The following is a 12,510-nucleotide window of genomic DNA, read 5'->3' as shown; positions in this document are numbered from 1 at the left end:
ATACTCAGTATTATATATATAATGGAATACTACTCAGCCATATATGTATATGTGTGTGTGTATATATGTATACATACTCAGTATTATATATATAATGGAATATATATATATATATATATACACACACAGCTTCTTTATCCATTTATCTGTTGATGGACACTTAGGTTGCTTCATACTTTGGCAATTGTAAATAATGTTGCTATGAACATTGAGATGCATGTATCTTTTTGAATTAGCGCTTTTGTTTATGTTCTGGATATATACCCAGGAGCGGTATTGCTGGGTCACATGGTAGTTCTATTTGTAGTTTTGTGAGAAATCCCCACACAGTTCTCCACAGTGGCTGCATCAGTTTACATTCCCACCAGCAGTGTCGGCGGGTTCCCTTGTCCCCACAGCCTCGCTAACATTTATTTGTGTTCTTCTCGATGGTGGCCATTCTGACAAGGGAGGCGGTATCTCACTGTGGTTTTGAGTTGCGTTGCCCTGATGATTAGCGGGGTTGAGCATCTGTGGCCATCTGCATTTCCTCTTTGGAAAAATGACTATTCAGTTCTTCTGCCCATTTTGAAATCAGGTTGGTTGTTTTTTTGATGTTCTGTGAGCTGTCTATATGTGTTGGAAATTAATCCCTTATCTGTCTTATCATTTGCAAACACCTTCTCCCATTCAGTAGGCTGTGTTTTTGTTTTGTCGATGCTTTCCTTTACACTTTGTCAAAGCATAAAGCATCTCTTAAACCCTGAAAAGTGAAAAGATAGTGGTGAAGTGAGTTGAATGAAGCCAGTAAGTGGCTTTAGATTAGGTCCATTGGAATCAAGTTTAGTATTCTTTCCCAAGAGAGCAAAAGCAAATTTTAATTTAGTAAGGAAATCTAACAGCTTGCTTTCTAGCTTGCATTTCAGAAACAGACCTTAAGAGTTTGAATCATCGCAAGACACTGATTTCAGAGGGTCAGATGTTTGTTTGTTTGTTTTTAACATCTTTATTGGAGTTTAATTGCTTTACAATGGTGTGTTAGTTTCTGCTTTATAAAAAAGTGAATCAGCTATATGTATACATACATCCCCATATCACCTCCCTCTTGCGTCTCCCTCCCACTCTCCCTATCCCATCCCTCCAGGCGGTCACACAGCACTGAGCTGATCTCCCCATGCTACGTGGCTGCTTCCCACTATCTATCTATTTTACATTTCGTAGTGTATATATGTCCATGCCACTCTCTCACTTCGTCCCAGCTTACCCTTCCCCCTCCCCGTGTCCTCAAGTCCATTATCTACGTCTGCCTCTTTATTCCTGTCCTGCCCCTAGGTTCATCAGAACCTTTTTTTTTTTTTAGATTCCATATATATGTGTTAACATACGGTATTTGTTTTTCTCTTTCTGACTTACTTCACTCTGTATGACAGACTCTAGGTCCGTCCACCTCACTACAAATAACTCAATTTCGTTTCTTTTTATGGCTGAGTAATATTCCATTGTATATATGTGCCACATCTTCTTTATCCATTCATCTGTCGATGGACACTTAGGTTGCTTCCATCTCCTGGCTACTGTAAACAGAGCTACAATGAACACTGTGGTACATGACTCTTTTTGAATGATGGTTTTCTCAGGGTATATGCCCAGTAGTGGGATTGCTGGGTCGTATGGTAGTTCTATTTTTAGCTTTTTAAGAAACCTCCCTACTGTTCTCCATAGTGGCTGTATCAATTTACATTCCCACCAACAGTGCAGGAGGGTTCCCTTTTCTCCACACCCTCTCCAGCATTTGTCGTCTGTAGATTTTTTCATGATGGCCATTCTGACCGGTGTGAGATGATATCTCATTGTAGTTTTGATTTGCATTTCTCTAATGATTAGTGATGTTGAGCATCCTTTCATGTGTTTGTTGGCAACCTGTATGTCTTCTTTGGAGAAATGTCTATTTAGGTCTTCTGCCCATTTTTGGATTGGGTCATTTGTTTTTTTGATATTGAGCTGCATGAGCTGCTTGTATATTTTAGAGATTAATCCTTTGTCAGTTCCTTCATTTGCAAATATTTTCTCCCATTCTGAGGGTTGTCTTTTCATCTTGTTTATGGTTTCCTTTGCTGGGCAAGAGCTTTTAAGTTTCATTAGGTCCCACTTGTTTATTTTTGTTTTTATTTCCATTTCTCTAGGAGGTGGGTCAGAAAGGATCTAGCTGTGATTTATGTCATAGAGTGTTCTGCCTATGTTTTCCTCTAAGAGTTTGATAGTGTCTGGCCTTACATTTAGGTCTTTAATCCATTTTGAGTTTATTTTTGTGTATGGTGTTAGGGAGTGTTCTAACTTCATTCTTTTACATGTTGCTGTCCAGTTTTCCCAACACCCTTTATTGAAGAGGCTGTCCTTTCTCCATTGTATATTCTTGCCTCCTTTATCAAAGATAAGGTGACCGTATGTGCATGGGTTTATCTCTGGGTGGAGGGTCAGATGTTTAAGGAGTTCGGGATACACATACCAATTCATAGGGACGCTGTCTTGGGTATTCATTTGCACAGTGAACTGTGTTTGCATACCCAGATAACATTTTCTGCTTTCCTTCACCCCATAGATTTTTGCATCAAGAGAGCAACAGTGGGAAAAGTCAGTAACATGGAAAATGTTTCAAGTTACATTTCAGAGATTAGAAAGCGAGTTCTCACTGTCTTTTAACTTGGCTCTTATTTTTATGCTCCAATGTGGGAACCTCCCCAAATAGAGGAAAGATGCACAGGATCTCATCATTCATTTTCACCCTTTAAAAATTGTTTTGGAAAAATCAACATGTTTGATGGTGATGTTTAACTGTTTTACACCCTTTCCCCCCCTCCCCATTTTAGATATGACATATAAATAGTAATGGATAAGCTCTTTCACATTAACTGTCCATTACATTGACCATTTTTGGATTTACTTTCATAAGTACAGTCCACACTATTTCTTTTAAAAATATTGCCACTACTATGTCTTAGCTCATTAAGCTTGCCCACTTTCTCACTGTTCAATGAGTTTTTATTCCCTCTTCTTTATTTTTGCCACTTCCTTTATTTTTTATTTCTTTTATAGAAAATCTAGGTTGAATATTTGCACTTGGAATGAGAAGACCCTTTTTTAAAATTTATTTATTTATTGGTTTTTGTTTATTTTTGGCTGCGTTGGGTCTTCGCTGCTGCGCGTGGGCTTTCTCTAGTTGCGGCGAGTGGGGGCTACTCTCCGTTGCGGTGCACGGGCTTCTCATTGCGGTGGCTTCTCTTGTTGTGGAGCGTGGGCTCTAGGTGCGCGGGCCTCAGTAGTTGTGGCACACGGGCTCAGTAGTTGTGGCTCGCGGGCTCTAGAGCGCAGGCTCAGTAATTGTGGCACACGGGCCCAGCTGCTCTGCGGCACGTGGGATCTTCGCGGACCAGGGCTCAAACCTGTGTCCCCTGCACTGGCAGGCGGATTCTTAACCACTGCGCCACCAGGGCAGTCCCAACTACTTCCTTTGTTTCTGACATACTTTTTGGTTCAGATACTTATTCACATCTCTCTGAGATGATTTGTAGCTAATTTGTAGCAACAGATTTTCATTATTTATGAGTGTCATTGTCAGAATCCATTTGGAAGTCTGACCGATATAAAGCAGATTCCGATTTGTGATCTGACCACAGCAATAAAGCAATTAACCACACGGGTTAAAGTGGGCTGAATCCTTGAGGGTGCTGATGTTTGTGCAGCCAAACGTTTACTGTCTTGTGCATTATGTCTGATTCATTTCCTAGAAGATTCAAGATGTTATTATTACAAATAATTTATAACACCCTCTTTTAAAAAATGTGATGTATGTTATTTCTCATACTAGCCAATTAACTTTAAAATGTTTGTGGATATAAGAGAGGGAAGTACAAAAATGAAAACTCTGAGTAATATAAATGCTTAATATTCTTAAAAGTTTGGTATTATATGGTAGCATTTAAATCAGCCTTGGTATACTACTATTCTTTTCCTGTATTTTGATTCTAGTTGGTACCTAAATCTTAGACTCTACCATGCCAATGAGACGGGAAATGGAAGGCCCATGTGTATGCATCCTCTAAGCAAACATTTTTGTCTCTCTTCTCACCCCTAGTATCATAAAACATAGGTGAAATTTTCAAGAATAAATACAGGATTGGAAAAGCCGTTAATAACGGCAGTCATTTTAAAGTGTCACCTAATTTAAACACTTTTGCTGTAAGTTATTGCAGTGTCATGAGTTTTATTATGCTCAATTTATTAGTAAAAGCCTTCAGGGTTCACAGCCATTTATTTTGCAGGGAACTTGATTTTATCATTAATTTTTAAATACATAATACTCCCGCTTTATTTTTTAGAGTGCACTTTATTTGCACAAATTGGTTTACTCTGATCAATACAGATGTTTCCAGGTGTTTATTAAAGCAAAAAATCTGGGAAGTCAGATGTCTGCACATTTTCATGACATTACACTCCAAAAGTTAGTGTATGTTTGTACACACATGATACATGTTTATATTGGTTGTTAAGTTTTAGGTGGGAAAATACAATAAAGACTGCCCAGGCTCCGGTTTCTAATTTTTTCTGATTATTGGGTAACTTATTCTGGAGGGCAGTCTTTTCTCTTCCAAAGGAGTGACACCTGGGCGGGAAAATCCTACTGTTTGGGATGAGAGCCAGGACCCAGGAAATAATTCTGACCATTTCTATGGCTTCACAAGTCTGCTAAACACAGTTCTATCAAGGATAACTAAGCCTTTCTCTGGGTTGGGTTTTCATGGTCTGGGCCGCTTTACCTGCCGGGCTCTCCGGAGGTGTTTATGGGCTGAAATAGTTGACAAAGGAGCTCTGAGCCGTGGTGGGTGGCAAGTCAGAGATGGAGCTCCCTGCACCCCACCTGGACCCACGCGACCACAGGTCATGTGGAGCTAATGCAAACATCTGGTGCTGAGAGCGGACAAGACTGGATGCTTAAGTGTTTATTTTAGGGAGATTTTGTTTATAAAAAACTGAAACGAGACATATACTCACTAGCTGTCATCTTTTCTCCCCCTAATTAGGACAGAATTTCACCCTAAGGCAGTTAGGCGTTTGTGAACCGGAAGCCCGAAGAGGACTGACGTTTTGTGCGGAAATGGGGCTCCCTCACAGAGGTTACTCTATCAGTGCAGGGTCAGACGCTGACACTGAGAATGAAGCAGTGATGTCCCCAGAGCATGCCATGAGACTGTGGGGCAGGGGGGTCAAGTCAGGCCGCAGCTCCTGTCTGTCAAGCCGGTCCAACTCAGCCCTCACCCTGACAGATACAGAGCACGAAAACAAGTCGGACAGTGAAAACGGTAAGTTCTTTTTTCTTTGGCTTCGTAATGTTGGCGTTCAGTGCTTCTGTCTGTTTCCGTTGACTCTGGAGGCGTGGCTTGCTTCCTTCCTCCCATCTCTCCTTCTCTTGCTTTCTTCTTCCTTTCTTTGTATTGCAACGCTACTAGTAGCGCTCAAGAAATGTCCTTCGTTATTGCATTTTTTTTCCCTGGGAAAAAATCAATATTCGACGACATCAGATTGTAAAATTATGCAGGCTTTCTCTGTTGTGTTAGCTATACTTTTGAAAAACAGTTTAATCGTGATAAGAAAAAAAAAAACCCCACAAAGATTGGCTTTGACTTATCTTGGACCGTGTCACCTGTTATCCTCGATGGAGTAGCAAAGCAAGTGGTGGTAAAGTTTACCCCACAGCCAGCTTGTAATCAGAGATGTCTTTGTAGATTCCTCTTGAAAATACCTCAAAGAAGTTCCAGAATCTTAGAATGGTTGACTGAGCACACGGAATAGTTTATTAACAGGGCTTAATGACTGAAGAACAAATTTGATCATGCTTTAAACTTACTTGTTGATGACAGCAATCGAAATCTTGGCAAAGAGAAGGGAGTGTGGCCTTTGATGTGCTTTGGGGACTGGATCACTCTGCAATTAAATCGATGCACAAAAACTGGATTTTAGGGTATCCAAATAGCATACTGTAAGAAAAATCGATATATTGGGACTCTTTTCCTATCACCAACGCAGAATAATAAAGAAACAGTTAATTTCTATGCAATAAGAGATTTCAAAGAAAACTTAATTTTTAGTCGGTGCAGCTTCTGGGAAGAATTGTAGCATCAGCAGCAATGCACCGGACAACAAAATGACATTTCTCTTTCAGCATTTAATGTTAACAGCATACTTGCTACTTTAATCTAGTTATTAATGCTGTGTATACGGTGTATCAAAAAAGCAGAGAGAAAATTAAAATGGAAGAACTGCATGACGTGTGAAAAGAAAGATGCTGTTTTACTGATGGTTTCCTTTTCGTTACTTATTGAGCAAGCTTGTCAGCTCTGCTTTGTGACAGGAAAGCAGGTCATTGTCAGCTTTTAGTCTCAGCTCAGTCACCAAACCAAGGGGTAGCTACTGCTTCCTACTGCTTAGTCCTTGTTTTCTTGCTATCCAGGGAACAAAAGGTCTACTTTAAACCAACTAAAGCAATATCTTGTGGAGAATACTTGGATGCATTAAACCAAAGTCAAAATCAACTACTAATAGGCACTCAATGTATTCATTTTGGAAGTGTCAGTTCTTGGTGGAGGCAGGACTTATCCCAACCCAAAACAGGACACAAGGGCAGTTCTGTCTAACAAAATGAGTCTTAGAATCTGACTGCAGTGTTTTCCTGAGCTAATCCATTCACCTCAGTAAAACCTGTGTTTATAGAAATTTTCACTGGACTCAGAAGTTCTAACCTTAAGTATGTAAGATTTGCCATCAGTTTTGCTTCCTGTCCCTCTGTATGTTTATGTAACACTCTGCAAGCAATTGTAGGCACAGTGGTTATATTCAGATGCGTTATTTGACGTTTGATTTTCCTAAAATACATGAAAAAAGGTATGATGGTTTCAGAAAAGAGCAGAGGAGGGTGCAGCAGGACAATGCGTTCAGTTCTGATTTTCTGCATCATGGACCTTCCATATCCATGTCCATTAGATATCGTCCCACATTGCGTCGGCGTGCCCTTTCTATATACACCCTTTGTAGCATCTCTGTTTCTCTCGCTCTCTCTCATAACGAGTGTGTCTTGTTATTGTGTCTGTATTGGTAAAATATAAATTAATTTTGTTATTTTTTAACTTGTATATCTGCTAAAACCATCTCACAGTGAATTCCCAAACACATGCCATTTTATTCTTTTCAGAAAACTTAGAAGCGTTGCCACCTCTAGTTAACAGTATCTAACATCCAAATGCCTGGGGGCGGGGTGACAAGCCTGATGACTTTCTCACACTGCCGCCCCTCTCTATTTGCACTTATTATGAACGAGAGGAGGGACTTGCTGCCCCGGGAATCTCCTACTCCATGTCCTTGGAATGATGTAAAGACAAGGAAAGTTACACTCATCCATTTCTCCAAGTGTGTTCTGAAGCAGAATAAGAGACACAGGACGGTGGTGTCAGGGGCCTTGCCTCAAAGTTCAGAACATTTGGTAGCATTTGTTGAGAGTAAACAGGTCAGCCAAGTTAAGAGTATAAAGTGTCAAAAACAATGTTTGTTGAGCTGGACAAGTGATGACTTAAACTTGTGTTTACTCTTTCCCCAAGGTTTGGCTGCGGTTGTTTTTTGAAACAACATTTTGATGGTCTAAGAACTCCCAATGAGGTCAGCTTAGGGAAGAAAACAAAAGAGGAAAAAAAATAGAGATGACCTCTTACTGAACACTGGCTATTTCATAGATTTCGTATGTGTGTCCATAGTAACATTGCAGATTCATTTATTTGTTCTGAATTTTCAGTGATTAGTCAGACAGAGCAAAATTCCATTTAAAGTAATAAATTACACTGGGATCTAGGGAAGCCTGATTTTCTGATATTTAGCAGAGCTTATCATTTTGAATTGTGGAATTAAACAAGAGTATCGAGGGTTTTTTTCCGACATAAAAAACTTCTTAAGCTGGGCTACAGTAAAAACTAAAATTTGTAATCATACACAGGGCCTCCTAACATCCTTATAAACAAGATCCTCAAATCCATTACCTGTTTCTACTATTAGTACTACTTCTAGTCAAATATTTATAATATAAGATTTCTAAAATAATTCAACTCGGGTATTCTTAAATGCTCTCACTCTGAAAGATTATTGATTTTTCCAGCTATATTTACCTTTGACTTTCGCTTATTTGAATTGTCAAATTTTATTCATTTTCATGTTAGCTTGCCGTGTGTCCTTAGACGTTCTATCATATCACTATAAGTTGAAACAAGAAGGATGTGCATAAAATAGCTCACCAAAGTGAAACTAATTGAGAAACCAGACACTGACTTGTTTTTCCCCCCAGTTTAGCAGGGGAGTTTGGGTTGACTGTTTTTGTCATTTGAAATATGTGAATAAGGCTGTTTTCCTCAGAAAAAGATAAAATGTTATTCAACATTTGTGCAATTATGCAAGCTGAGTGACTGATATTCTAGTTATAACTTCAAAGAAGAGCTTAGTCACTGCAAGGGATTAGATTTCATTTATTTATTGATAAGGAGGCGAACAGTTCAAGTTAAGAAGGTGCTAGAACTGCTGTGAGGCTAATGAAATTTTGATGGCCTGAGCATCCCATGAGAGTAAAGGAACATTCGGACCATGTCACACGCCTCCGTGTTAGCAGAGATTCTAAACCAGTGATAAAATATATTCTTTTGCAAAACTAACTCTTCACCAACCATGGGGAGTTGATGTTAAGAAGCAATTTGAGAAAAAAAATTTATTACAGTATATTAAGTTTCATATCAAATTTCAAATGTTAATCTTGTTCCGAATTAAGGATGTGGGAGAAGGCCTCTCTTGACACGAACTGACAGCGTTCTAAGTCAACCGCCATGCTCCAGGGCAAATACTGGAGGGTCCATGGTTTGTGACCACCTATTAGCAACCGTCCTAGTAAGCGGCTACAAAATAAATGTGCTGGGCTGCCGTAATCAAAGGGAAAGTTGCCAGTGTGCTCTGGCTGGCTGAGGCATCTTTCCTGTCTCTGATGGATGTTAAAAGACCCCTGACTGAACACCCACTCTCCGGCTTTGCAAGTCATCTGATCCGAATTCCAAATATCTGTGTAAATGTCAGGAACAAAGAACTTTTTTTTTTCCAAAACATCAAGCTTTAAGCTTTAAAAAATGTTTATTTGTGCATCTTTTCCCAGAAGCAGCCCGGCATGTATTATTACCCTTTGTCAGCCAGCAGTGTGGTATCGTGAGGAGTGCCTGGATTCAGAATCACAGCGCTCAGGCTGTAAACGCTTTCATTCGACCCCTAAGACCGTTTGCTCCTGAGCCACCCAGAGCTCAAGGTCCCAACTTTCCCGCCTCTGCCTGGCTACTCGGCCAGTGGTACTGCTGGCCCCAGAGATGTGGAGGTCTTTGTCTTGCTTCTTCTGCCTGTCTCCACGACCTCTCCTGCCCCTTGGGAACCGATGACCTTTGACACTAGACAGACCAAGAGGAATTGGCTCTCCTATCCTCTTCTACCTCGTTGTAACTGGGGACCTCGAGAGCCTCCTCTGAGGGCAACAGTTGAGAACGTGTTGACAGGGGCAGACCACCTGGGATTGTACTGGCTCCACCACCTCCCTGCTGTGTGGCCTTGGGCAAGTGACTTAACCTTCCTGTGCTACCGTTTCCATGAGAGTGAAATGCAGAAGATCACAAATGACGTGCAGTCCTTATAGGGTTGTTGTGAGGATTAAATGAGCTCGGATGTATAATATGCTTAGAACAACGGTGCCTGGCGTCTAGTGAGCTCCAAACAAGGTGTCCTCTTATTATTATTTGTAAATGATGGAAAATTATATGTCCTTCTTAAGTGTTGTGAAGATTAAGTGAGGCGCAAGGTATCAAGTACCTACGTAGTCTTGGCGCACAGCGTGTCCCCTGCCCCCCTTCCATTTTCCCCCCTGTCTGCAGGAGTCAAGTATTTGTACGTTTGGCGAATGAGGGAGAGCGAGTGGTCTCCAGGAGACCCACTGCTGATTTGCATGGCCTGGAATTTCTGTCACCATTTATTGACTCTTTTATTTTTCTCTAAAACCCCACATACTTTTAAATTCACTGTAATTAAATGAACCTACATTGAGTGGTGCTGATAATTAGTCTGACGGCTGTAGACTTCAAAGAGTTAAACGTGCTCCTTCCCTTTCTGGCCAAAGGAAATTTCAAAAGTGATGCTTCCCTCAAAGGCATGTTACTTAGACAGCCGGTCAATTAAAAGGCAATTTAACTGGTGCTCATGAGTTCACCCAATAAAATAAATCCCTCCTGGAAGACTTTATTTCTCACCTGGGGTCTTAGCAATATACCTGTGGTAGGACCTCACTAATGCCACACTAACTGTGCAGATACTAGAGTATTCCAAGGCTAATTTGGCTAACAAGAAGCATAGAGCATTAATGTGCAGTATTTTTAAGTGTAATAGATACTTGCTTTGCCAGACTGAAACACTTCAAAAAACCAATTTACTTGTCCTTTGAAATAGTAGCTTTAAAGTCTACTTTCTGTATGGATAGATAAAATCTAAAAGTTGAGCTACTATACTTAAAAAAAAGATATACCCCGGGCTTCCCTGGTGGCGCAGTGGTTGAGACTCCGCCTGCCGATGCAGGGGACACGGGTTCGTGCCCCGGTCCGGGAAGATCCCACATGCCGCGGAGCGGCTGGGCCCGTGAGCCATGGCCGCTGAGCCTGCGTGTCCGGAGCCTGTGCTCCGCAACGGGAGAGGCCACAGCAGTGAGAGGCCCGCGTACAGCAAAAAAAAAAAAAAAAAAAAAGATATACCCCTTAAACCAATTTGATAAACTGTTGTAGTGATGTTTACATCACTGTCACAGTAGAGAACTTTATTTTGCGATCCAAATTACCACATTGGGCAAAATATGTTCTCTGAAAAAGTGGGCAGGGCAATTTTTTCTCTCTGAGCAACTGCATATAGGTAAGAGAAGGTAAGAGGTAAGAGAAGAAATGGAAGGATTTGTAACTCTGCTATCACCAGTTAAGTTCTAGAATAGTGTGGGAGAAACTGCCAGTGGTGTTGGAGCACCTGTTACGTCACGTACTTGTGATGCTTCTAGCCGTGACACAGACGTCATTCCTCTCCTGGCTCTTTTTCTACACGAGGCTAATCGTTGAGTTTTCCACAAATAATTTGAAGAGAGGTGGATTTTTGCCTATAGCCTGGTTCCATTCCTTCAGCTTGATCTTTCTCAACTCTCAGCCTACTTTGGAAATTGATTGTGAGAATTAAGGAGGAATTCCGTTGCTGCAAGAAATAAGTGGTATTTCAGTGTTATTCTAATTTGATGAGACTTTACTACACACGCTAAACCGTAACTTGAATATAAATTCCATCATGGGCTCTCTTCTCGCATGTAATGGTCAATTCCATCATGTCCTACTGTTGTAAATTATATTTTATGTTTTAGGTGCGCTGGGATGTCAAAATAGCAAAAATAATATGTTGCATGCTTCCCAAATCAAGGTCAGAATTAAAGTGCTGCTTCGCAAAATACAGTCAAATAGCTTCCAATATATAAAAATAATTACATCACCTTGATGGGTATGTGTTTGTAGTTTAAACAGCAACTTGTCATTCTTTAAGCAAAAGCTTCCAAACTTCATTTTGGATGAAATACATTCACTTCATGGATATGTTACAAGTCACTTGAGCACAAGTAAGTGATGATTTAAATAAAACTTTTTAAAAATTTAGTATTATGAAAGTAGAATTAAGAATGCCATAAAGTCCACCACCGTGGTTGTTATCACTTAAGTGTTTATATACATTTACATTTTCCATTCTAAGAGGATTTGTGGCACTGCTTGACAGTTTGCTACTTGTCACATGGATATTGCCATTTCTACAAAACAACTTGTATTCTAAGTACTTTTGTTCAAAGTATATGGAATATATGCAGTATCTGTTTAAAATCCAGATGTTCTTTTAGTTGTGGAGTTGAAATCAAAGTACAGCATATACTAACACAAATCAAAACTGCGTGCTATTTTGATTTTTGAATGTGGTTTGATATCCTTGGAAAATCACAGTAGTAGTGATAAACTTGTTTTAATGAATGAATTGAACAGCAGCGAATGCCGAGTCAGGTTCGTTGATGTAATTATCACTGAAATAGAAAAAATAAGTGTTACAGCCATAGAACTGTAGTTTATTTCCCATTCCAAGGGTGTTCAAGTGTTTGAAAAGCAACTAACTGATTTTGGGGGGGGGTGTTATTTATAGAATATTCTTCTCAGGTCATAATAGTTCTGTTAATTAACATTTACCTACACACAAGTTTAAATGTGAAAAATCTTCTACCTTATTTACTGAGTAGTTTGAACGAGGGTTTCACTCTATTGGAATTTTCTTCTCTTTATCAGTTGACTTGAGATAGTTTGCCATAATGAATAGACTGTAAACTAAGTGTAAAAGCTTTCTGAATGCGTATTAAAATGG

At 40.0% G+C, this 12,510-nt stretch overlaps 1 protein-coding gene across 1 annotated transcript in view; it reads left to right on the top strand.

Annotated features, from left to right (window-relative positions):
• TENM3 (teneurin transmembrane protein 3) overlaps positions 1-12,510 on the top strand; it is a 434,963-nt gene that overhangs the window by 18,579 nt on the left and 403,874 nt on the right. Inside the window, exon 2 of the mRNA XM_027122504.1 lies at positions 5,058-5,336. Coding sequence (XP_026978305.1) covers positions 5,058-5,336 — 279 coding nt within the window. The remainder of the gene's footprint in view (positions 1-5,057; positions 5,337-12,510) is intronic.

This window comes from Aethalodelphis obliquidens, unplaced genomic scaffold (assembly GCF_003676395.1).
Source record: "Aethalodelphis obliquidens isolate GAN/ISIS:26980383/991018 unplaced genomic scaffold, ASM367639v1 scaffold25, whole genome shotgun sequence".
In the NCBI taxonomy this organism is placed as follows: Eukaryota; Metazoa; Chordata; class Mammalia; order Artiodactyla; family Delphinidae; genus Aethalodelphis; species Aethalodelphis obliquidens.
This window is presented reverse-complemented; position numbering and strand designations above follow the sequence as displayed.